Source organism: Taurulus bubalis, assembly GCF_910589615.1.
Source record: "Taurulus bubalis genome assembly, chromosome: 11".
NCBI classification, from domain to species: Eukaryota; Metazoa; Chordata; class Actinopteri; order Perciformes; family Cottidae; genus Taurulus; species Taurulus bubalis.
In genome coordinates, this window is record NC_136599.1 from 20,315,598 (window position 1) to 20,340,217 (window position 24,620).

Below are 24,620 nucleotides of genomic sequence, written 5' to 3' on the forward strand. Positions count from 1 at the left end.
ACTTTGAGTGTATGTTGTGATCACACATGTGATTCCCCTGCAGGTGATCCCTCTGTGTTTCATTCTTCATCCTATCGAAGTGTCACTTCTTACTAAGAACCCTCTGTATGTGTCTATGTTGCAGAACTCCCAGAGGAAAAGAGGAGCACGACCCAACAACAAACCTGACAAGAAGCTCTGCCCACAGGTAACACACACACACACACACACACACACACACACACACACACCTATGTTCCTCCAGATGGTCCAACAACTCAATAAGTGACACAAAGTGCAGTTTCAGCAGATAAACTTAAGACACTTAAACCTGGAGAGAGTGACCTGTATCTAACACACACTCACACACACAAACACACACACACACACACACTCACACACGCACACACTCACACACTTGCGCTTTCAAAAAGGACATGTAACGCAATCACGAAAAGCTTGTTTAGATATTTTTTGATTTCAAATATATTGCTTTATGAGGCAGGTAACCCGTTTATCCACAAGCATCGTTTAGTTTGTCCTCCTCATTATTATATTAAATACCTAACAGGAATAAAATATACAGGATTTGTCACATACTCCAATATTACACAACAGTCCTGCTTGGGATGTTTCTTCAATTTCCTGTCAGTCATATCCAGGAGAGCAGATGTCCTAAAAACGTCAAAACAATAAATACATAAATATCATCACATTTTGATGGCGTCAGCGTTGCATCGATGCCGACACGTTTCCCTGGTGTCAGCATCGCTGGAGGCAGCCGTCGTCTCTGCAGAAACGTAATTGCATGTCCTGCCGGTGACAGGAGCTGTGACCGTTGCTCCCTCCCACTCGTCTCTGAGCGTATCGAACAGAGCAGCACTTTTTCCAGACGTGAGAATCAGAGACGTTTGGAAACGTGCTTCTTGAATCACACTCCTAAAATCATTTTGTGCACAGAGGAACTCTAACAGGATGAAGCGTTTCAGTTATGTTCGCTACATTTAAAAACAAAAGAAAAACCGTGAACAAAATTGGATTTCTTCATGGAGAAAAAAAAAGGTTTTGTATTATCTGGTCCCCAAAGAAATCACAAAAATATCACATAACGAAACTCTTTATGGCAATCTGATTTCTACAAACTGATTCTTCAGATGTAGAATCCGTCGGCGGCAGGAGAAGATTTTTTTGTTATTGGAGGCGTTCTGGTTGCCTTTTGTCGTCAGTCATAATGAACAGTCCTTGTGGAGAACACATTGTCCCAAATGAGATCTCAGGACCCACCGAGTATCGACCCGAGGATGTAGGTTTTTATTGTTCTAGAAGTCGCTTGTAAACTGTCTGCCTCTGAATGAATCAATCCGGACGCGCACGTCGTCTTTCATCTCAAATTGCTAATCCGACTCTAAACAATAAGCAGAGAAGAAGGTTTTGGTGCCTGATCTGCTGGCTACACCAGAGCCATCAGAAATACAGCCCTTGACTCTCATTATACTCAAATCATTGATATGCAGGTACTACAGCAAACCTGCTGCTTCTGGAGACTGGCACTCTAATTATAGGACTTACAGCGATCACCTTTAGTGGCAATCCTCCATTAGACAGCTGTGTCATTCTTTTTTTTTCTTCTTCAAACACCAATTGTGTTCAGAATAGACGTGTTGAGGTTGTCCGGGGCCACCGACCACGGCCGCCATGTTGGAAATCTACGGCGTTTGATCCTCTAAGTGTGTTCCCGCCTCTCAGCTCATAACTGAGCTGTCTGTGTGTCTCTCTGTTGTCTGTGACCTATTTCCTCCGGGGATCACACTCTTATCTGTCCAAACAAGCCGTGTGCAGTTTGAAGCAGATGCGTCAGCATTTCCTCGATTGCCCCTCATCTCCACATCACGTCTTCCTCTCTTTTTCCTCCCTCCATCTTGTCCTGCAGGTGTTTGTACTTACTGTAATCCTTGCATACCCAGTTTTTGTTTATGCTTGGATTAAAGATCAGGCCCCCGACACCACACTTTAAATATCTACCTCCTCATCATTCTGTGTCACTTCTCTTCCATTAACAGAAAAAAAAAATCCTTCACTTCCCTTTCCGAGGTCTCTCCCTCCCCCGCCCTTTTATTTTTCCAAATCACTAAGATAATTCAAACACAGCTGAAAGAGTGTTTTTCCCTCCGTGAAATAAAAAGGCACTCTGGCAGCTGGAAGTGTGCGAGATCAGGTTTAACAGCGCAACAGAGTATACAGAGACACAGATTAAAAACCCACAGGGCTAACATATCACCACAGAAGGTGTTTGCGGTGAAGGTAATTCTCTCACTGACATCTACCCTCAGTCTGCTAACGCTTCCCCTCCAAGCCTCATACCATAAATGGTCGACCGGCTGCCGCTCGCCTCGCTTACGGTGGTTGGAAAGGCTCCACAGGCCGTAAAACAAATAGAGCCACAGAGCTGCTCCTGAGGAATGAGGTGCACAGGGTCACCTCGGTCAGCCGGTAGTGAGGAGAGACACACACATCAATATACAGTACGTTTACGTTGTGAGCTTCACACGCCGCCGACAAAAAGGGGAATGTTTAAAACTGAATCAACCCACAGAAACACGGCCCTTCTGGAGTTGGTTTGCAGACACAATAGCAATTAGCTGATGTCACGCCACCTGATGAATGTGAGTCCAACATCCACTCTCTTTTAGCTCTGTTTTGGTCCCCACCAACTCCTACGGGAGTTGGTGGGGACCAAAAAGCATTGAGTTGAAAGCATTGAGACCGACCCGTACAGGACATTTGCCGTAAAACCCAAAACGGTTCTTCACGGTTCACTGACATGATGATTGATCAGTCATTAAAGCCACTTTTGAAAAAAGTAAATAACACCTTCTTTATTTTACAAACTCAAAGGTTAATAATTCATACGCAGTAAAACACACCAATGCTCAATTTTGATTTGGTCAAGGCTTTTGTTTCAGCTTCAGCCTTATTTGGTGTAATGCCAGTAAACTTTAGATGCGGTAAACATTCATTTCATATGCTGTGTGACGTTCTCCGAGACAAACCACTAATGAGTGTTTTCTCTGTTTCCTTTGTGTTGTGTTTTTTTCTTCATAAAAGCCTCACGAGGAACAAACACAGGCCTCACCATTTGGTAGCTAAAAGCCGCAAGCTAGTAAAATAGCTCTTTGTCATTATTTTCCAAGTTCAAGGCAAACTTTAAATAGAATGAGCATCCAAATTGTCCCATTTGAGTTGCAGTACTGTACCGAATTGTGGTTCCTGTTCAATTGACACACAGTCTGCTGCATATTATAACGGAGAGAGACGATGCCCAAACATCCCCACGGTTAATAAAAACAACATTAGGACACAATTCAGTAACAAAATCATCATGTACTTCACTCCAAACCGCAGCTTTTACTTTCTGTGTGTTTCCATCCATGTCAGCTTCTACTGAACCTCTCACCCAGTGTGTGTGTGTGTGTGTGTGTGTGTGTGTGTGTGTGTGTGTGTGTGTGTGTCTTTATCTTGTCTGTTATCTTTGTCTCGGTCCCGATGTCTCTCAGTTTCATCATGTTTTGTCCTTTATGAGTTTTGGTCTTTATGGAATATTGTTAAATCATAAATGTTCTTTCATTTGACACAACTGAATTGGTTTATATGATATCCATAATACTTTTTAATAAAACATTCTCCCTGAACTCAAACAGTTCAGGATAGGTCGTCACCAAATTACTTTAAATCTGTTGATTTCTTTCCAGTTCATGAGTTAACTGTCCATGGCATCTTCTGACCAAAATAAAGTAAAACAAAAAACAGAGAAGATTCATTTTTCAAGCTTTTTCTCAACCTACAAACGTTTGGCTTGTTTATTAGAGGAATAACCTTAAAACAGATACATGTACACTGCATGATGGCATGACAACATGTGTACACGTCCGCCTCTCTGTGACACAGCAGTTGTCTCTGCTCTCTCTGTCCCGTCACCGCAGGAGGACAGCTCGGACCTGAAGTGTCAGCTCCACTTTGCCAAAGAGGAGTCAGCCCTGATGTGCAAGAAGCTGACCAAACTGGTAAAGGACAGCGAGGCCATGAAGGAGGAGCTGTCCAAGTTCAGGTCGCTGTACGGGGACGTCAACGCCTCGCTCACCGTGGAGGAGGTGAGTGCAGGACGAGGAGGGCAGACGCTGCTTTCCAGCCGATTCACACAGGAGCACAAACGTTTCTCACGTTGCACTTCGTCATCCTCGGACAGTGATAAAATGAGAAGATTAGAGGAGACAGTGTAGTGGTTAGTGAGCACGGCCATGAAGTATTGAGAATCAAAGATTCCCACACAATGGAGGAGGATTTCATATTTAGATGATAGGGATACAGCCCACAGAAGTGTTGTAACACCTTAAGGAAAATAGAAAAACCCTGACTTTCCATCTTTTTACCGTTTAACTTTGTATATCTTGATGTTTGCCTGAGAGCTATTATGATGGTCGTAGTTTATAAAGTGCCTTCCCACTTTGTTTCCCTATAAACCCAAATGCCAAAAAACGCCTGGGAAAACTCTACAGCGCTGCGTTTGTATTGTTTTAGAAACAGCCAAAACTCCCCTCAAAGCTCATTAAATCCAACTCACTTTAGAGCCGTTTCAGTGACTGAGGCTGAAAACAACAAACACATATATCATCATATACTGTATCAGTTGTTACAATATTGACTTTCCACTCCCATGTGTAATGATGCGGATTTGAATATCCAGGACTGAACATTTTATAACTATTGATGATGATATTTCTAAGACAGTTTTTCCTTTCTAATCATGGTAGAAACTCATAAACACCCATCAATAATTAATGCGAAGTGCGGGAGTGGATTAAGAAAATGATTCCCCTCTCCCTAATGTCCGTTTTTTTTGACCCCACCCAGGTGGCTGACTCCCCCCACACGCGCGAGGCGGAGATCAGAGTCCACCTGAAGCTGGTGGAGGAGGAGGCCAACCTGCTGAGTCGGCGCATCGTTGAGCTGGAGGTGGAGAACAGGGGGCTCCGAGCTGAGATGGACGACATGAAGGGGCCACAAGGTAGTTTTGAAATGCATCTCTATTTTTATATTTGCATGATTCATCTATTTCATTCACTGAAGTATATTTTAATCTCTCTTCTGTTTTTTCCCTAGATGGTCCACAGGAGCTTTCCGGTGTTGGTGGCAGTCTGGGACTCGGGGGAGGGGCTTCATCTGAAAACGTCATGGAGCTCCAGAGACACCTCCAGTTTGTGGAGGAGGAGGCGGAGCTACTGAGGAGGTCTCTCATCGAGATGGAGGAACAGAACAAACTCCTGATGAACGAGATGAACCGCTATAAATCGGATCTCCCGCTGCCGACGTCCGCAATGTCGTCCAATTCCTTGGCGTCGCTGACGGACGGCCTGCTCAATGACAGCCCGGTGCACTCCATCCAGGAGGGGGCGGTGCTTATCAGCACCGACGCCCCGGCCCACGAGGAGGAGCTCAGGCTGGCGAGGCTTCAGATTGGAGAGCTGGGCGGGAAGGTGAAGAAGCTGCAGTACGAAAACCGAGTGCTTCTGTCCAACCTGCAGCGCTGTGATCTGGCCTCCTACCATGCTCCTTCCTCCTCCTCTTCTTCCTCCTCACTACGGCTGGCTCTGGACACTGACGCAGAGGCCGGAGACTCAGCTGAGTGCCTCCCAAGGTAGTCTTACGTTTTCATCTTCCCTCACAACAATTTGCTTCAGTTATAGAACATGTTGCTGAAACCCAACAACCTTCTGGATAACTCAGTGAATACACACTAAACAGACCCCAGTGTTGGTCATCAGGGAAAAGTTGTTCATTGATCTTTTAAAGCAACATGTATTAGAAATCCTGAACGTGTTCTCTCTGTATTTTTTCCCGTCAGCCCGCCGCACCGCAAAGAGCCAGTCGGGGGTGAGACTGACGCCCTGGAGATCAGGGAACGGAAAAAGAAGATCGAGGACAACGCTGACGCAACGACCTCCCTCCACGGGTATCTGGGGCAGAAGGACCATGATGCCTTGCTGGCCATGAGGGACCAGGCTCGCTTGGTTTCCACGGCAATCCAGCTCCTGACCTCCCCAGAGTCGAACTGCCTCTCCTCCTCCCCGTCCATCTATCACAAGGTCTGCAGCAACGAGGCGGCAGAGCCGTGTGACCTGGAGAAATCTCAGCCTCTCTGCCAGGTGCGTGTCCCTGGGTCGGAGAAAAAGATAGAGAGATAGCTTTTCACAAAAATGGCCGACGAAGGTGTTGAAGTTATTTCTGTGTTCCGCAGATCTCAGAGCTGTCGGACCTGGCCGACCGGCCCCTGGTCGGCGCCCTGACCAGCAGACTGCAGGCCCTGCACAGCCAGCTACAGGCCTTCGTGGAGCAGGTGGACAGCCTGGGCAAACCCCCAGCAGGTGGGAGGGACCCTCAGGTGGAAGGAGCGTCTCCTCTGGCCTCACCCTGCGCCTCCCTCCCCGGCTCTGGGGACGGGGAGGATGGACCAAACGCGGCCGTGGAGCAGGTAACAAGACAGGGAACACACTCCTCCTTTTCACTCCTTGTCACTCTCTCTCTCTCTTTCATTTGTTATCAGTCTCTTTTTTTCTTTAAGAGCTTTTTTTTTTTTTTTTTTTTGCTGTTGTCACTTTTCGTTTGTTTTTCTATTCTTCAATTTTGTGTTTGCCTAACCATTAGTTTGGCTGCATAATTCTCCCAATCCCATCTAACCCTGCTGCTTTAGTTTCTCCCGGCAGTGGAGAATGGATTTACACGACATGCTCAAATCTGATGTACCACCGGCAATTGAAATGATGTATGAACCTGACGGGCTTCCAACACGGTTGTGAATGGAAAAATATCCCTTTCATGAAAAACATAAATATCAAATTGTGAAAGCAAAAGCTGCCCTGGCTGTATGGGCGTATTGGACGTTTTCAGATTTGAGCTGCCAGTGTGAACCTCTCCACGCGATGCCTCCCATGTCCTCTGCATGCAGGGAAATTGCATCCTAACCTGGTATTTAGACGCTGCTTTAGGCCTCAAATGGAGCCTGCTTGTATGCATGGACATAGTAGGGTTATTTCTATATTTCCATCAGCATCATAAAACCAACACACAGTTCAGATCGGTTCAGATCGAGGGAGGTTGTGCAATATCAACCCTACTTTCCTTTCATTTAAAGCCACTTGAATATAGATTTACTCACATGTATGGTGTAATGTAATGTGCTGGAATGAGGCCAGCAGGACAATTGTATTGTTTGGCTCGTATGAAGATTCATGTTGCGTCATGCAACGTCCTTGACGGGCAAATAATAAACTATAAACATAGTCTATAAGCACCGACTGAGTCTGTTTTAGTTTGAATACTTTTAGTATTAGTATTCTGACACCATTCTGAGTCCGGTATTATCATAATGACTGTGTTTTTTACCATAAGAGGAGTATCGTTGGTAGAAACACAAGACTCAATAGTCTTATAAATAAATGTACTTCGGATGGATATTTTTGCGTTGGTGTACTGCCTTTACTACAAGAGAAACTTGTGTCTGATAAAAGTTTGTATTTTCTAATCTAATCTAGTTTGCCTGTCTGCAGGAGGCTGTGATGAAATCATACAAAGTTTTAAGAGAATACGTTATCATGTTTAGACTCCATTCGAGGCCAATTCTGAGTCCCAACACACCTCCGATCTCTCCTTCCCTTCCCTCTCTCCTCCCCTTCCCTTCTGCCCCTTCCTCCTTTCCCCTTTCTCTATGCACGGGCACCATAACCTCCGCTTTCTGAACTTCACCTCCATCTCCCCCTTTCCCTTTTCCCGTTATTCACGCCTCCTCCTCTTTGTCATCTCCCTAAATGCCGACCTACTTTCCTCTGACTCCTTGCTCACCTCACGTCCCCTTTCCTTCCCTCGTTGGCACTCTTCCTCCTTCTTCTCCTTTTGTCCCTGCTTTACATCCCCACCCACACTCATTCCTCCCCCCTCTCCTCCTTCACCTTGTTGCTCCGTCGGCCTCTTCGCTCTGACGTTTCATCCTAACTGCCTTACTCCTTCTCGTCTTCTTACTCCCCTGTTTCCCTCTCCCTTCCCTCCTTTATCTCCCATTGCTGTTTCTCTCCTCTCTTCCCACTCCTCTATGTCCTCTTCTGTTTCGTTTATCTCTCCTCCCTCTCCCCCTTCAGCAATCCATTCTGCCCTCCATCCTCCTTTTCCTTCTTTTCTCCACCCTCTCCTTCTCCTCTCTGACCAAGCTCTTCTTCCTCTACATACTTTTCTTCATCTTGTGAGATCCATACTCAACTGTTTCTGTATTGTTCTTCGTTTTATTTTCTTCATTTTTCACAATGTTGTCATATGGATCGACGCCATTTTGGTCGAATTGTTTTTTATTCTTATTGTTGCGTTTGTTTGTCTCGTTTTTTCGTTCATTTCTATCACTCCCCTCCTTTTTGTTTTTGTTCCTCAACGTCTCGTCCCTCCCTGGCCCTCCCTCTCTCCTCTGAGTTTTTGTTTTTGTTTTCTTTGTGTTTTTGTTTTTATTCATTAACCTGCCCATGCATGCATGCAGCAGCAGCCTGATTATAGGGACCAATCAGAGCCGGAGGTGAAAGGTCAAATCGAGGAGAACAACCAATCAGACGGCGGTCGCCGGCTGGAGCAGGGAGAGAAGGAGGCGGACGATGCTCTGGTGAGTCGCTCAACGGCACAAGCAATCGCATCATGACAGACACAGACATTCACACTGGAGCCTCGAGCCGAAGCTCGAATGTCTCACTCTGCTTTGTAGACGCAGACAGACAAACAAACTCTTCGGCTTTTGGCTGGTCGGAGTCTAAACACGCCTTCGGGGCAACAAACAAGCGTCTGGCCTGCTCCTGTATAATTCTGTCTAAGAGGATAGAGTAATAAGGAAGCTGACGGTGAACATGAAAGGGCCTATAGTATAGGGACTGTTTTTGAATGTACATGTGGGCTGTGTATACTTGCATATACTTGCATCACTTTTTCCTGTGCAAACACACAATGGCAGGAAAGGTTAATCAAAGGCTCATTTATATGCATTCACACACTCTCTCACACACACACACACACACACACTCAAGCTGAAGTTTGTGATGTGGTACAGTGGTGGTGAACTCCCACTAGCAACACAGTCTTGTCAACAAACATAAACAGTGACTTCACCGTCAGCTGTGGGATCGAGGGGAAGAAAAGCCCTTTGTTTGGCTGACCTTTTGCTGGCGTGTCTCCATGGTAACCGGGGATGTGTGCGTGTCTGCGTCTTCATTCGAGCTCGAGAATGTGAAACAGAACGAAGCAGAAAGATATCAAGAAGAGAGAGAGTCAGATATTTGGTAGAAGCAGTCGATGCGGTGACCCAGCAGCACAACACTGAACACTCAGTGTGTTACACCAACATAACAGTGACACTCATTCTCTGCCTTATTCAATGGCGGAGTTTGTTCCCCATGCCTCCAGTCTTTATGTCAGGCTAGGACACAGCGTTGGTAAAATAGTATTATCAGTGTATTTAGATCCTCTCACTCTTTGCACAACAGTGAGTCGTATTGAAACAGAAGCACTGGCTGTGAGCGGCCGGGTGCTGCTCAGGGTGCAGGGTGATGGGGGGCAGAGGCTGAGCCCAGTGGAGGGTGAAAGAGGACATTAATGGTACAGTGGTGGGTCGATGGATCGCACTCACTCAGCAGCCAAATGAGGCATGGGAGAGTGCATGAGATGGTGTGTGTGTGTGTGTGTGTGTGTGTGTGTGTGTGTGTACAGCGTGCCGAAGCTGAGATGTGATTTAAAGGGTGTTTTGCACAAAACTGCCATGTTATGTGCTTCTCACACTTAGCTGTTTCTCCCTTTTTCATTTCCTTCCAACTCCCTGGTCCCTTGGCACCTCTCCTCCCGTTACTGCGTTTTATTATTTTTCTTTAATCTCTGACAGCCTCCCTCCTTGTTTCCGACCCACCGATGTTTCCCTATCCACTGCTCCTTTCCTTATTTATTTATTTCCCTGCACCCCCATTCTTCCGTAACTCTCTCCCCACTACTCCACACTCATCCTTTCCTCATCTCCTTCTTTATTTCTTCCAGCCCGTCCATGACGATGAACTCCGGGCTCGGCTGTCCGACGCGGAGGAGTCGACTCTGGGAACTCAGGGGGAGCTGGAGAGGGAGAGGCACGCTCAGAGAGAAACCACTCTCCAACTCACACTGGTCAGTTTGCAGCACTGAATGCTGCCAAGACACACAAATACTGACTTGTAAACAAAAGACCATCAATCTCACACAGAAGCACTGAAACGCCATTTTATACATTGCATGCAAGTCCTCATGTCAGGCCGTCTTCCCCTCTCAGCTCCAGGAGGAGCACCAGAAGGCTCTGCTCCGTCGGGACTTCCAGCTGCAGAGTTTGGGCCTCCAGGCTCGGCTTCAGCGGAAGTTGTGGTGCCAGGAGAGGACTCTGCTGGTCCAGGAGTCCCAGCACCTCAAACAGGCCCTGTTACTGCTCAGCCTCAAACTGCGCTGCTTCCTCAAACACTGGAGGTTGGGCTGCAGGAAGGACACAGAGTGGAACGACATCTTGGAGGTATGAGGGGAAGGAGTCGGAGTCAATAGCTGACTGTCCACACTGTTGACATCCTGGTTGTCATTATTTCAACCAAGAAATGTATTTATTTATTTTGCTGCTAGGCTGTAAGCAATACTCTATTATCCTCAAAGAATATCTCCATTTGTAATCCCAGGTTTTCAATCACATAAATGATTAAGATAAAATCCTTTCAGGTTCACCCAGGACAAAGACAAAGTGACGTAATTTAACATCAAATGAGAAATGTTCGTATTGTATCATATGTTGAATATTGTAGCTGGATTGTATATTGTTGCCTTTGCAGAATATAAATATGTAGATAGATATAGATAGATAAACACGCAGAGGCTGAGATTAATGATAAAAGGGGATCTTCCTCTGTTTTCTTTCCTCAGATGAACAGCCTGAAGGACCTGCACCTGCTGCTGGAGGAGGAGAACCTGACAAGCCCCGCCCACCAGTCTGACAAAAGGGCCGCTGCAGACGAGCAACCACTCAGCCCCACTATCAAGGTAAGCAGAGTGACACACACACACACACACGTGCGCCCACACACACACACGTTCTTACATGCGTGTCTTTCACTGTAGTCGAGCGCCGTGAGCAGCACCTTGGCGGACCTGAAGGTGGCGCTGCAAGATTTGAGTGGAGAGTTGCGACAGGAGAGACAAGGCTCCCAAGAGCTCACACAGCAGTTCGCCAAGGCCAAGGCATCATGGGAGGTGGAGAGGACCGAACTAAAGAGCCTCATTACGCAGGTAAGAAGTATTTCTGTAAATTTAGATAGTTGAAGTCATACGTGAATTTATTTTTTGCCAGTTTTGGCAAGATTTGGATTGTTTCACATAAAAGATTTGAAGTGGGCAGGACTCTGGAGTAAAGAAGATGTCACATATTCCTCTGCACCAATCAGGATTTAGAATTCATGTTGACCAGGCTGCTGTCAATCAACTTTTTCTTCCAGACTTTAACTTTGTTTGTTGCCTTTTTCGTCATGATTTTTTTTGTTGTAGAGCAATACTTCCTGTTTGAAACAGAGCTTCAGAATATACCAGTGATGCATTAATACATTACTTGACATCAATCAGCATGCTTTTTTTATCTTACTCAAAAAAGAAAAAGAAAACTTCTTTGGACTTTTTCTAAGTGAGCCGTAATGCAGGACACAAACGGATGCACAGGATACAGGTGTTGACATTGAAAAGCCATCCGATGCTCAGAAACTGCTGGGAGAGTCGAACAGAGCTCAACGAATTCAGGACAAGACGAAAAATCAATACAGTGGGAAGATAAAATGTTGTCCTCAACGATTAAAAGCACATGCGGAAGCACATCTTCTGTCGACTACAGAAAAGTTTTCTTAAGTTACAACCGCCAAGTGGCCAAATAAACAAGTTACTTTTGCTTGGAAAGCCTGTGTTCCCTGCATTCACACAGTTACAGTAGACCTTTAGTTCTGATTTAGTTCTGAAGTGGCCAATGTTCATTTTGACAAGTGGCTCATTTGTTTGTGAATTCGAGCCTTTCATCCCATCTCTCTCTCTGTCTGGCTGTCTGTCTCATCCGTAGGTTGTGAGTAATGGTGTTAATGTTTCCTCTCCTTCCTCATTGTCTCTCTGTCTCATAACAGCAGCAGAGGTGGTAACTGTGCAAGTGTTAATTAACAGCCTCTGAGATAGAACACAGCCCGTGTGCCACCGCCTGGTAATTGAGACAGAGAGAGAAGAGAGAGGGATGAAAGGAAGACAGAGAGGGCCGTTCAAGTCTGGGGAATTAAAAAGCCTTTTCATGTGCTCTTACCTATGTTCCCCGAGTGTATATCATTTTACTGTCTATCATTAAAGGCCATCGATCAAAGTGTGAACATATTGCAGGCCCGTCCCTACTTGCAGGTTTACCTTTAGCCTTGAGCTAGCCAGCGCTAGCAGCATTAACACAGGATGGACGGTGTCAGTTGGCAAAAACATGTTTTCCATTTACGCCACTGTGCTGCGGTTGTTGTTATACACACATTTGCATTATTTTTTTAAATGTTCCCTCATATTACCTTTCAACATTAAGCTCTTTCACCATGCAACATAAGTAAATACGTAAATTATGCCATCCACAGAAACCTCACCCTAACTTAACCCAAACCGGAGTTTAACCTCACAAGCAAAAAGCCACCCAATGAGATAAAGTACAGTTTGCCCTTTAGGACTTTTTTTTTCAGCTGAAAGCTAAAATGTTAAAGCATTTAAAAAGAAATCCAGGAACACACCAGAATTCAGTGAAGCACATTTCTGTCTGAAGTAAAGTAAACAACACTTCATCATGCATACCTGTAAGACACGTACACAAGAGGATGAAATCTAATTTAAAACGTTCACACAAAATGTATCACCAGAAAAGCTTCACTTCAGCCCAAAAAGACATGAACTAATGATGCATTTTGCAGCATTTCCATATTATAGTTACAGGCTGCAACAACCAGTCACAGAGGGGGAGAAACACCAGCTACACCAGAAACAGTTAGACATTAAAAGATTATTCTCAATGCATTACATAAGTCAAAATACATTAAGAAAAGGACCAATCATCTCATCTCATAGTGAATAGAGTGCAATGATTAACTGAGGTGAGGAATAATGGGGCCACAAATGAAATACAAAGAAATTGCAAGTAATGTTAAAGGATATTCAAATGCAATGCAAAGGGAAACTAGTTAGTTTAAGATATTTTGGTTTCATAAAGTTGAATGGGTTTTTAATTAAGATCACTTTCGCCTCATGCTAATTAAATCATAATTCTATAACTGAAATGAACCCTTTGTGAAGGAATGAACACCCTCACTATGACGGGTGTGTTCTTGTCCACACCGGCACCGAAACACAAAGATACACACGGAGAGAGTCATTAATTTCACGATCATGATCAGAGAGATTCTGGCCTGGGGCCGAGGTGCGTGATCATGTATCTTCTGATTGGTTCGGCAGCTCCTCTTGGCAACCAATAGGAGAGGAGAGGGGCGGTACAAAGAGATAGCACGCTCTCCTTTCCTTAGATGTGATGTGGCGGCGGGCTGTTTTTGAGATGACGTTCACAGACTAACCTTTGCGGCCTGATCCAAGAATCCAATTGCATGGCTGCGATTCATTTTTTTAGACGCACACAAAAAAATATGAGTTTCATATTTGATTAACTGTGTTGCACTTTATCACAGATTTTGCCAAATTGAAGCAGAAGCACACACACACAATTTATGTATTCTCTTTTCTGCCGTGTGTGTGTGTGTGTGTGTGTGTGTGTGTGTGTGTGTGTGTGTGTGTGTGTGTGTGTGTGTGTGTGTGTGTGTGTACATACTATGAGTGTGCTAGACCGGCCTAGACGCCACAGCTGGAACTAATCTCTTCTCTGCCAACAATGCACAACCTGTAAAGTATGCCTTCAATTTGCCCAGATTGTGTGTGTGTGTGTGTGTGTGTGTGTGCATGTGCGTGTGTGTGTGTGTGTGTGTAGACATTCACCAGCCCACTGAACCACGTCGGTGCCAAGGCGTCCTGGCAGCATGTAGCTCCAGCTGTTGCTTTGTCAAACAAGTCAACTCCATTTCAAACGCCGTCCTACCTGTCAAACTGCTTGACAAGAAATTATCTTCGCCCATTCCGCCTGATAAACAAACACCGTCAGTGAAGTGGAAACGATAGCCAGAGCCCTGAAAGCGTGCAGGACCACACTCTTCCATGAATCCGTCATCCTGCCTGACAGTGAGACATGTTGCGAGCACCTGTCGTGAGCAGCTGGAAGCTCTGATCGCTCACATCTGTTGAGTCCACTTCACTCGGGAAGGGAGTATGAAGACAAAAGGGGCGGGCAGGGAGATCAGACAGGAATGTGCAACTCAATCTCAATATTCAATGAGTCCTCATACGTAAAAACGATAAACTAGAGTATTTGTTTCTTCCAACAAGGAATGACTCAAACGTGTTTTCTGATCTGCCACGTATGCAGCCAAGGTCTGGTTAGATTGAGGCTTGCTACTTGAAGACTTAGAAACACGTTTGAGGATTGTATGCTAAATTAGTGGTAACTCAGGAAAGTGAACATAATAAAACGTCTGTGGGCTGAATGCTGTTCAGACTATTTGTTTAATGTGTGTTTACACATAATGGAAAACATTCATGAACAGCCACTCACAAGAAAAAGACAAAGTCGAGGTCGAGATGGGGCCTGGAGCTTCAGTTTTAGATACACCGCGTGCAACGCAGTCAGCATTACTATATTTAACATCTGCATGCATTATGTAATATCCAGGCTTTGTTTTTATTTATAAACCTGGCACACATTTTGTCTCTCAGGATTGTTGCCCTCAAATGAACAGCCGACGGTTGATGTGGAGAACCGATAGCATTAACGGAGTTCAAATCAGCTGCGGGGCAAATCATAATCCCCAACGTAGCACATGAGGCCTTGTGGGTCCGTCTCACTAACCAGTGGCATTGTTAGCTCACACAGTGACTGTTTGTTACCAGCTCATAGTGAAGCCAATGAACTACAGTAAAGTATCAGCTTTATCAAGTATTATTCATTTCATGCAGCATTCCTAATTTGGCATCGAACTGAAAATAGTCTCCAGGAAGATCACAGTGGCTGAACATGGAGCTAGATTTTATTCTTTTCATACACTCTGATTCTGATTGGTATGATAATAATAACAATGGATCTAATGATAATAAAATGAAGTAATTCCTCTTCACTCAGCACTTAAAGATCCCTGTGGGTCAGACTGGGGTTTGTTGCCACAGCGCTGTTGTTGTTGTTGTTGTTGTTAGTAGCTCTGGGCTCTGTGTTTCTACAGATTAGTTTCTATATCTATGAAAAAATGCTTCTGTATAGATGCCCACATGATGAATGTGAGAAAATGCGAAGGCAAAGATTGAATCAATGCTTGACTTTTAGGTAGGATTTTTGTATTTTATTGCTGAACCTGATGTTTCACTATCCAAGCCCTGAAGTGTCCTCTTGGGGTTATTTTAGTAAAACTTGATTAATAAATCTATGCTTGTATATTCATGGTTTTAGTTGAATAAACATAAGTAATTGAACTTGGTAAATGGTGAGTAGCGAGTCGTGCGGGCGTCTCTCATCCACCAATAAATGTCAGTCATCCCGCTTAACGCCTCGGCTGTAAACCTCGTTAAGACTTGGGGCTCGTTAAGGTGCGCTCATCACTAACGAGTAACGATCTGTTGCCATAGGAGACGGGAGTTTGGATAGGCGCGCGCGTGTTATGCTGTAATTGGCTGCCAGGCGGTTCGATTAGCACCATATACGGAACCCGTGCCAAAGAGCCACAGAGGATTGATGGGTCGAGGGTGTGTGTGTGTGTGTGTGTGTGTGAGTGTGAGTGTGTGTGTCAAATTGATGTGTCGGCTGTGTGAACTATGAGGCTCAGAGGGAGGAAAAGGGGAAGTGGAGCTGCTCATAAAAAATTCAAGCAATGCCACCTACCAGGCTCTGTGACAGCTGGACAGATTTATAGAGAGGGGAAAAAAAAGAGGTGAGAGACCTGGAAATAGAAGGTGAGAAATCAGTAGAGAGAGAGGATGAAGGGGTGGGAAGAGGAAGAGGGGTACGGAGGGAGAAGGAAAGAGTAGCTGAGAGATCTTCAGGAGAAAACATGGCAGCAGAGGAGCAGAAAAACAGGGACAGGGCTCTCGATTGGGGTCTCTGTCCTCCTCATCATGAGCAGCAGAAAGCAGAGGGAGCTCGTCTGTGTGGAGGCTTTACTTTGCCTTCTCCTGTATGATGTCATACGACAACCATAATTATGTCTGCGTGTGTTTGATGTGGAAAATAACGTACATTTAATTGCATTTTTGCAAGATTTTAAGGACGTTGTACTTGAGTTGAACGTGTCCATGTTGTTCCCAGCGCCAGTGTCTTTTGTTAACTTTTGTTCCCAATAAAGAAGGATTGTATAGCTCTAACTTTTTTGTGCGGCTGCTCCGAAAGTTTCTAGTTGACAATCTCAGAAAAGGTGCTGATGTTCTTCTTCTGAGGATTAAACAACGTCATATGGACACTCGGTCTACGATTTTATTACCAGCTGCGACAGCGTGGGTTTACGAAAACCTTTAGGTGTGGTTGAGCTTAAAATGACCTTCCCTCTATAGCTATTGAGAGCCAACGTGCACGGTTGTGACACAAGCACCTGGAAAGCACTTATACCTTCTTCTGTGGTAGTTCCTGCTAAGATGTTACAGCTGGTAATTAATTATAATAATAGTTGCAGGCTATCACTAGTTTAGTATGCAGATAAAGATGTCATATCTCATAAGATCATCATATAATGATGTCGCTTGTACATTCACTCAGCATTATTTTAACACTCCTGCTTTGTAAGCAGTTCTTATTACTAGTGCTTCTTTTGATACCTGTTTACATTAAAATGTAGCTTTATTATCCAAAAGAGGAAAATGCTGTTTATATTCAGGATCTCTTTGTCTTTCTCCGATCAGCTCGAGTCCAAATCAGGAAAAGCAGCGTCTCTGTCCGTCACTGATGCACTGGATCCTCCGGACCTGAAGGTGGCGCTGAAGAGGGAGCGCGAAGAGCACCAGCACCTCCTGGCCGATTCCTACGCAGCCGTGATGGACCTAACTAAACAGGTAAACGTCTGTCTGAACCAGCCAAGTTGGGTCGGAAGGTAACAAGCAAGGTCTGTGAATATCTCACAAAGAGATAAAACCCTCCAGCTTTATTTCCGTTTGAGCCCTTATTCAATTTGTGTGTCGGATCAAGAGTTGTGTTTTACTTGACAGCTCTCTCGTGCTAAAACGCATATGTGCACTCCTCATCCATCCTCTTCCTCTGATGTTTTTCTCTTCTTCTCGTCTCCCCGCTGTGACCCACCTGCGGACCAATCAGCTCCAGATCGGGGAGAGGAACTGGGGCAGAGAGAAGCTGGAGCTGCTGGAGAGGTGCAGCCAGGAAAGAGCTCAGTGGGAGCAGAGACTGGGAGAGGCCACTGCACAACAGGGGAAGGTGTGTGTGTGTGTGCGTGTGTGCAAGAGAGAAATGTCAAAGATGAAAAAGAGATGAGGAGTGAGCGTATCTTGGGTGATGGAATCTGAGAGGATGAGGGTGTCTGAGATAAGAAGGACATCTAAAGCATATTAAGTCATTGGATGCGGTGTGTGTTTCCTGGTTCACTTTTTCTAGTACATCCAGTCACATCTGATGATGTTTTAGAAAAGCCACAGCTAGTGCGATGAGGCTTCTTTCAGACTGTCATTAACATAACTCAAAAGAAAACAAAACAATGACTATACTTTTCTCCGCTCTGAAATGCAGCATCATCCAGCTAAGCACATTCAAATATGCACAAGAGAAAACCATAGAATTTTTGTCGTAGTATTTGTTTTACACAAAATGCCAAATATGTCACACCACCAGATTTACACTTTTCACGTGAAACTCTTCCCACTGTGCGCACAACCTCCATCAACAATTACGCAACATGATTCCATGAGCTGCTATCGCCTAGTCAGTTTACTTCAAACCCACTTCATGTCCATCCGGGCCTCTGTCCATTATATACACACAAGAAAAGATATCACGCAATATGTTAAAGTTAAAAGCAACACGAGAAATGTCAAAACAGACCCAAAACTGCATGTTACTGTTCTCTATAGGGTGATATTTTCCTCTTGGGATCCTTTGACAATTAACCACAGGTGTTGATGCCATATTGTGAGTACGGAGCCTCTAGTGTCATACCCTTCCTGTGGTCAGTCCAATCTGTTGATTATACACCAAGGCAGTCACTGCCAAGCTGCTGCAACATGTCCGGGAGGGATTTCATCAGTGTTTTAAAGTGGTAGTTCATTTTTTTCCCTTCATAAACACACAAAGAAATGAAGATGTACACGTTTAGTCGGTCACTGCCCCATCATTTCTCCTCTGTCTGCGGTGCCGATGGCTTTCAGTTTGAGGGTGTCTTTGTCTACCCCTTCCTTTCTGTTCCTTCCTTTCACTCCTCTTCTGGTGCCTCCTTTTCCTTCCCTCCTGTCTGTTGTGTGAGATCCCATCTCAGTCCTTCCATTAAGTGTCCTGCATTGGAAACTTGGCAGGACACCGACGCTGGTCATACTTTAATCTACTCTGTCTGAGTCTCTCGGAGTGTGTCTGTGTCACGCTCTGCCACACACAAATCACATCTGCTGTCTACTCTGCTTGTATTATACTGTTGGGCCTCCCAGAGACTTCTGACAGTTGAGTACAGTGCCCCCATCAGGTCAGTTAGTCCAAAACAGAGCTGGATGTTTGTGTCAGTTGAGCTGTTCAGAGTTACTGTACAAATGTGATGTTTATTCATAAATCAATTTTGTGAATAATCTTAAAATTGGATGTTGGGGTGGATTGAGCTAGATTATCTGAAGAAAACTATATTTTAAAAGAAAAATAAGTTTAACCAGTAGTACCTTTGTGTCCCACGCACCCCCACAGACCTGTCATTGAACTCAAGTACCCCTTCATCGACACCATATCACACTAATAATTATTTCGAAGTGGATGTTTTTCATACAATTGAACCTCAGCATCCAGGTCAGTCTGGCTACGTTTGCATCTGTTTCTGAAGTGGCAGTCTCCCTGGCAACTGCAGAAGTACCCCCTTGGGTACAAGTAACCCTGTTTGGGAATGTAGTCTAAAAACGAGTCTATATTTAGCTTTCTGTCAGTACACTGTACACATCCATGCTGCGTGGTCTGCAGTTCAGTGAGTTGCAGGTCAGAAGTCCATCAGTGTTTCTGCACAACTAAGCACATTATCTGTATATGTCCCTTTCCCCTCTGAGGGGAAATGAGAGTGTGAGATTACCTAGTGAGTGTGAAACGAACTGACTCACCATCTGTGTGTGTGTTGTGTGTGTGTGTGTGTGTGTGTGTGTGTGTGTGTGTGTGTGTGTGTGTGTGTGTGTGTGTGTGTGTGTGTGTGTGTGTGTGTGTGTGTGTTGTCGTCTGTTTGTATGCTGTCTGCCACAGATAGATTATACTTGTCAGTCTCCACTTCCTCCTGCAGCTCTAGAATAAGTGGATGGCAATGAGATGAATGTGTCTACAGTGGATATCTGCCAGGGTGTATTTTCAAAATGCTAATAAGATGTAAAAAAATTAATAAAAAATTGTTCTGTGGTCTCACTGACAGTCAGGTTTCTTTGTCCTCAGTCAAAGTCATCAGGCAGCGAGTCCTCTGCAGACACAGTCGTCACGAATGGAACAGGATCACCACGGTAACAATTTACACACACTACCTCACAGTTTTATATCAATCGCTCACACTTTCGAATTAACCTTTGCTTGATTATAGGACTGTTTCATTAATGCAATTTCCACTCTTCATGAACGAGTGTAAATGTGTCATCTTGCCAAGCAGAGCATAACTTGTACTTCACTTTTCTCCTCTTTCAATGAAAAGAACCAAATCCACGTCAGAGCTGGACGGCCCAGAAGTCAACGGGAGAGCCAATCAGGAGGAGAGATTTCAGTTTGTTGTCCCAGACCTGGGTGACCTCAGCAGGAAGAACTGGACCTACCTAACCAATGAGGTGAAAAAGTTGGGATTTCATGCATTTACTGGTTTAAAATGTGCAGTTTATTGTCTTTGTTGATGTCTTTGTTTTGATGTGTTTGAGAAGACCAGTGAAAGAAAGACTGGTTGTAAAGGTTATACGATTTGTATAACAATTGTCATACTATCTGCTCTATATATATATATATATATATATATATATATATATATATATATATATATATATATATATATATATATATACTGTATATACTGATCACTATTTCATACTGGTTGTTCGTGTCCCCACTCTCTCATCCCAGACCCCATTGGTTGGAGACACCTGTAAAACCTGGGACGGTCCCAGCGGCTCTTGCAGCAGCTTAGTGGGATCAGAGCTGGATCTGGAGACCGTCCAGAGGAGCTACACGGCTCCAGACCGCACCGGCATCCGGATCTACTACAGCCCTCCTGCGGTAAGGCGCATGGAGCACCGAAGGAGGAGCCAGGAGGCCAAAGAGCCACAGCAGGCCCAAAACGGGAGCTCTTCCCTGGGAGTGAGTGAGCCAGACGTAGGAGTGGCTGCGGTGGGAACCCTCGAGGTTGAGCCGCAGCAACCTCCATCCTCCTTTTCGTCCTCGTACGAGCAATGGCTGAGCTCGCTGTCCAAGCAGCACAGGGAGCTGCTGGAGAGCAGAAGTGGCTGCATCGCCGGTTCGATCCCCGGCATTGGCGGCTCAGTTGATGGGATGACGCCCTCATCAGCTTTCCACGGCCTGGAGATGGGGGAGATTTCCGCCAACTTGAGTGATGACATGAAGGAGATGACCAACTGTGTCCGCCAGGCCATACGCTCTTCCTCTTTGGAGAGGAAATCCTCCAAGGAACCTGGGAGTCAGGTAGTTTATTTTTAATGATGAAAAGATTTTAGAACTATATTTTTTGTGTGTTTTAAATATGCATTCATTTGAACCTATCACGCTAAACATTCTCCATCTTTTACATTTCTCTCCCCAGGTGGCGGGCATGTCCACCAGGTCCACGCAGACTGCTGCGCAATCCGTCAGCGTCGGGCTTCAAACCGACAACCTTCCCGGCATCCGAGGGTCGGGGTTCCACTCCAAAGCCTGGTCTCCTCGCCCCTCGCCAACAACCACATCCTCGCTAGTGTCCGCTCGAACCCGGCAGATATCCACGTCCCTGGACAAGGTTCACAGCCGCACCGACAGGCCATGCTGTTCACCCAAGTATGGATCACCGAAACTGCAACGCAGAGTGTCTTCCGGTAATTAGTTTGTTCCCTGGCCTCTAACATCCATTGTAAAAACGATTGCTTGGGTGAAGGAGAGATATCTGACGGCTCTGTTTTTAGGCTCCACCTCCAGACTGGATAGCAGTTCCTCTTCCAGGGACCGGAGCCTCTGGAGCCTCCAGCAAAGATCCATCGGTGGCGGAGGAGGAGGAGGACGTTCAGCCTGGGCTCGCTCCACCACCACCAGGGACAGCCCCGTCCTGAACGGCCTCACCGACGGCCTCTCCAGCCTCTTCAGTGTGGTCGAACACTCTGGAAGCACAGAGTCGCTCTGGAGGGGGGACGGAGGTAAGATACTGTGTGAAAATAAAACCCCTTTTCATGGAAGACATTTTGACATTTGAAACAGGAGAAAAAGGTGTAAAAAATGAAATGATGGCAGAATTCCTCGGTTTCAGGTTCCCGTTGATGCTAGCGCACTAAGATACTTGATTCGAATGGAGACTGTTTATTAGTAACCTGTGGTTAAAATGTCAAAATGTCGGCTGTGAAAAAAGGCCTTTCCATAATCAATCATATTTGCTGGCGTGCATTAACTTTTACTTTAATTTTTTTGTTTTTTGTTATTTTTGTCAGGTATTTAAACAGCACAGGTCACATATTACCATTATTGTATTACTGCAATGCATACTTTTTTTCTTCTGTAAAGGTCTCTATTATTTCTTATATACTTGATATTTTTACTCTTGTTATTATTCTTTTGTTGTTGTAGTTTACTTTTTCTATTTTAGTTAACTTATTTTACTTAATTTATCTTACTTCTTTGTTCAGCTTTTTCGATTATGCACTGGTGTCAGTATTGCTTCTTATACACTATATATTTATTCCTTTTTTTTCTTATTCTTCCATGGTAATCTTTGATCAATCCCTGGCACAAGAATTTCCTTCGGAATTAATAAATAAATACTGTATCACTTATTTCATATAAAACAACTCAAGTGGAACGCAGTCTTACTCCTGAGTTTTGCTTTTTGAGGATTCAGCACCCATCTACACCTACTTATCAAACTCTTGACAGTGCAAGCGTGCATCTAGGATTCAATCAGTCCTGTAAACCACAATTTCTGGAAAAGAAATATCATCGCTGTCTTGAATCCCTGTTCGTGATTAGGAGCCAGCCAGGGAGCCAGTCCAGCCCGGCAGTCTCCTGCCGTAGGGAAACCCACCAGCGCACCGGTCTGTGGATCTGACCCCGGCTCTCAGCGCTACGGAGGCCTGGTCCAGGAGTTCTTCAGGAATGTCTGCAGCAGCAGCCGTGGTCCAGGAGGAGTCGCCCTGTGTGAGGAGAGAGCGCCAAGAGACCCCAGTGGCAGCCTTGGAGGCCTGTGTGTTTTGGGGAGTTTTGGCAGCGTGGATGAGCCCAAGCCGGAGTGCGTCGGGGGATTCGGAGCGCTGGCCACATGCAACGACAGCGTGACCAAGATCGTCAATAAGAGGTTCATGAGACAGACGGCCGGAGAGGAGATGGTCGGTATCATGGGCGGAGGGAAGGAAACGGTGACCAACGCAGGCGCCGTCACAGGATCTGGGACAGAGGTGCGGCCACTGGAAATGTGCTTTTATTATGAACCGTCGTGTTTTTACATGAACTAGCATTTACTGTCACAGCTCCTTTGCCAAGAATTAATCTGGGTTTTAAAAGGTCTGTGTTTTTTTTCTACCATTCCACTAGGACAGTGGATTTTCAGTTTTTTTATTATGTATTTCTGACCGTTTCCATTCATTTCCGTACCATATGAAAATCCATTGGACTTTAAAAACGTTTGAGCATATTAGCTAACTGCTAACACCAACTGATGAGACAGGAACCCACTGGGTTCCACATCATCCACAAATCTTATTTGTTATGGGGTCAACAATCACAGTTAAAAACAGCTGACTGAGATGGTGAATATAGAAAAATAGGCACTGCATTGTGAAATGGTCCTCAAAACATAAGTTGTAGTTGAGAAGATTAATTTTTCCCTGGTATGGTCTTTTTAAACTTAAAAAAAATGTTAATAATAAGAAAAAAAGTGTGTTTGGATTAATAACACATCTTTCCATTTCCCAGGATGCACCCTGTGACTGTGCTGGCCAGTCCTCCTCCTGCCTCGCCCGACCATCAAGAGCAGCAGCTCGCCATACGGTTGGCCAGTGCAAGTACCGCCCACAAGAGTCTCCGGCGGCAACCGAGGAGAAGGTGGACACCTGCAACGAGTGACGACCTCGTCAAAGACACGCAACACACACGCACGCACACACGCAGTACTGACTGTTCACAAACACTGTACGTCACTGCCATGAAAACGCATCACAACACATCAGCAAATGTACACGTCGACACATACAACCTGCCACACTGGTGCACTGCCAAACATCACGCCACACTGCTAGCACACTGCACAGACTGCCCCACAAACCCACTGCCACATGCACACATTCACAACACTCGTCTTGGACTGTACCATTCCGATGCCAAGGACAGGGAGGACAGCAACTGCGAGCCAGCAACAGATCCAACCATCACAACCCTACCAGCAGGACATGAAACACACACAATCTGACACGCTTCACTAAACAAGAACAACTCTACGAACTGGAGGGAGTCTAACAAGTAAAACTACGATGTCAGGACCAGATCTACTAACACCCCCACCCCTTTACAAAACAAGGTACTACAACTGGTCCGTTTTGCCACTATGTTGTCGGACAAGTAGCCATGTTGGATTTACGTCGTCCCAATTTGAGTAAGCGTTGAAAGTGCATGTGTTACTTTGAGAGCCACCGTGTAAAACTGGAGAGGAGACACCGACAAAGCTGGAAAGATCTTCCACGTTGTGGTCGCAACTCTGAAACCATCAATCTAAGATAATTTCTCTTTGAACTTTGTCGTCATATACTTACACATGCTGTGTTGGGAAATGCAATTTTGCCTTTTTGATTCTTTAGCACAATAACATTCCAGCGAGGGATCTGACATCGCCACCTTCTGATGACACGTCTGCTTCAGTTGCAGCCTGGTATTCAATGGTCCTCCTGTTACAGCGGATCGCTGAAGGAGAAATTTTAGTTCCACTGGACTACAAATCCCAGCATGACCAGACTTTGGACTCCATTGATTAGTGTTTGGACTGGGCAGCTCTATAAATGAGACCATACAACCGATTTGAGTTGACCTCCTACAAGTCGTT

At 45.1% G+C, this 24,620-nt stretch overlaps 1 protein-coding gene across 1 annotated transcript in view; it reads left to right on the plus strand.

The window, feature by feature from the left end:
* mtcl2 (microtubule crosslinking factor 2) overlaps nt 1-24,025 on the plus strand; it is a gene marked incomplete at its 5' end in the record, with an annotated part of 77,558 nt that extends 53,533 nt beyond the window's left edge. The window contains 20 exons of the mRNA XM_079225856.1: nt 125-187; nt 3,960-4,127; nt 4,888-5,041; nt 5,137-5,671; nt 5,879-6,179; nt 6,272-6,505; nt 8,552-8,671; nt 10,084-10,206; nt 10,349-10,579; nt 10,978-11,094; nt 11,173-11,340; nt 17,083-17,232; nt 17,492-17,608; nt 19,793-19,857; nt 20,043-20,172; nt 20,459-21,034; nt 21,153-21,420; nt 21,508-21,735; nt 22,559-22,983; nt 23,501-24,025. Of these exons, the coding sequence (XP_079081982.1) occupies nt 125-187; nt 3,960-4,127; nt 4,888-5,041; nt 5,137-5,671; nt 5,879-6,179; nt 6,272-6,505; nt 8,552-8,671; nt 10,084-10,206; nt 10,349-10,579; nt 10,978-11,094; nt 11,173-11,340; nt 17,083-17,232; nt 17,492-17,608; nt 19,793-19,857; nt 20,043-20,172; nt 20,459-21,034; nt 21,153-21,420; nt 21,508-21,735; nt 22,559-22,983; nt 23,501-23,650 (4,323 nt within the window). The 3' untranslated portion in view covers nt 23,651-24,025. The remainder of the gene's footprint in view (nt 1-124; nt 188-3,959; nt 4,128-4,887; nt 5,042-5,136; nt 5,672-5,878; nt 6,180-6,271; nt 6,506-8,551; nt 8,672-10,083; nt 10,207-10,348; nt 10,580-10,977; nt 11,095-11,172; nt 11,341-17,082; nt 17,233-17,491; nt 17,609-19,792; nt 19,858-20,042; nt 20,173-20,458; nt 21,035-21,152; nt 21,421-21,507; nt 21,736-22,558; nt 22,984-23,500) is intronic.
* Between the last annotated feature and the right edge of the window lie 595 nt (nt 24,026-24,620).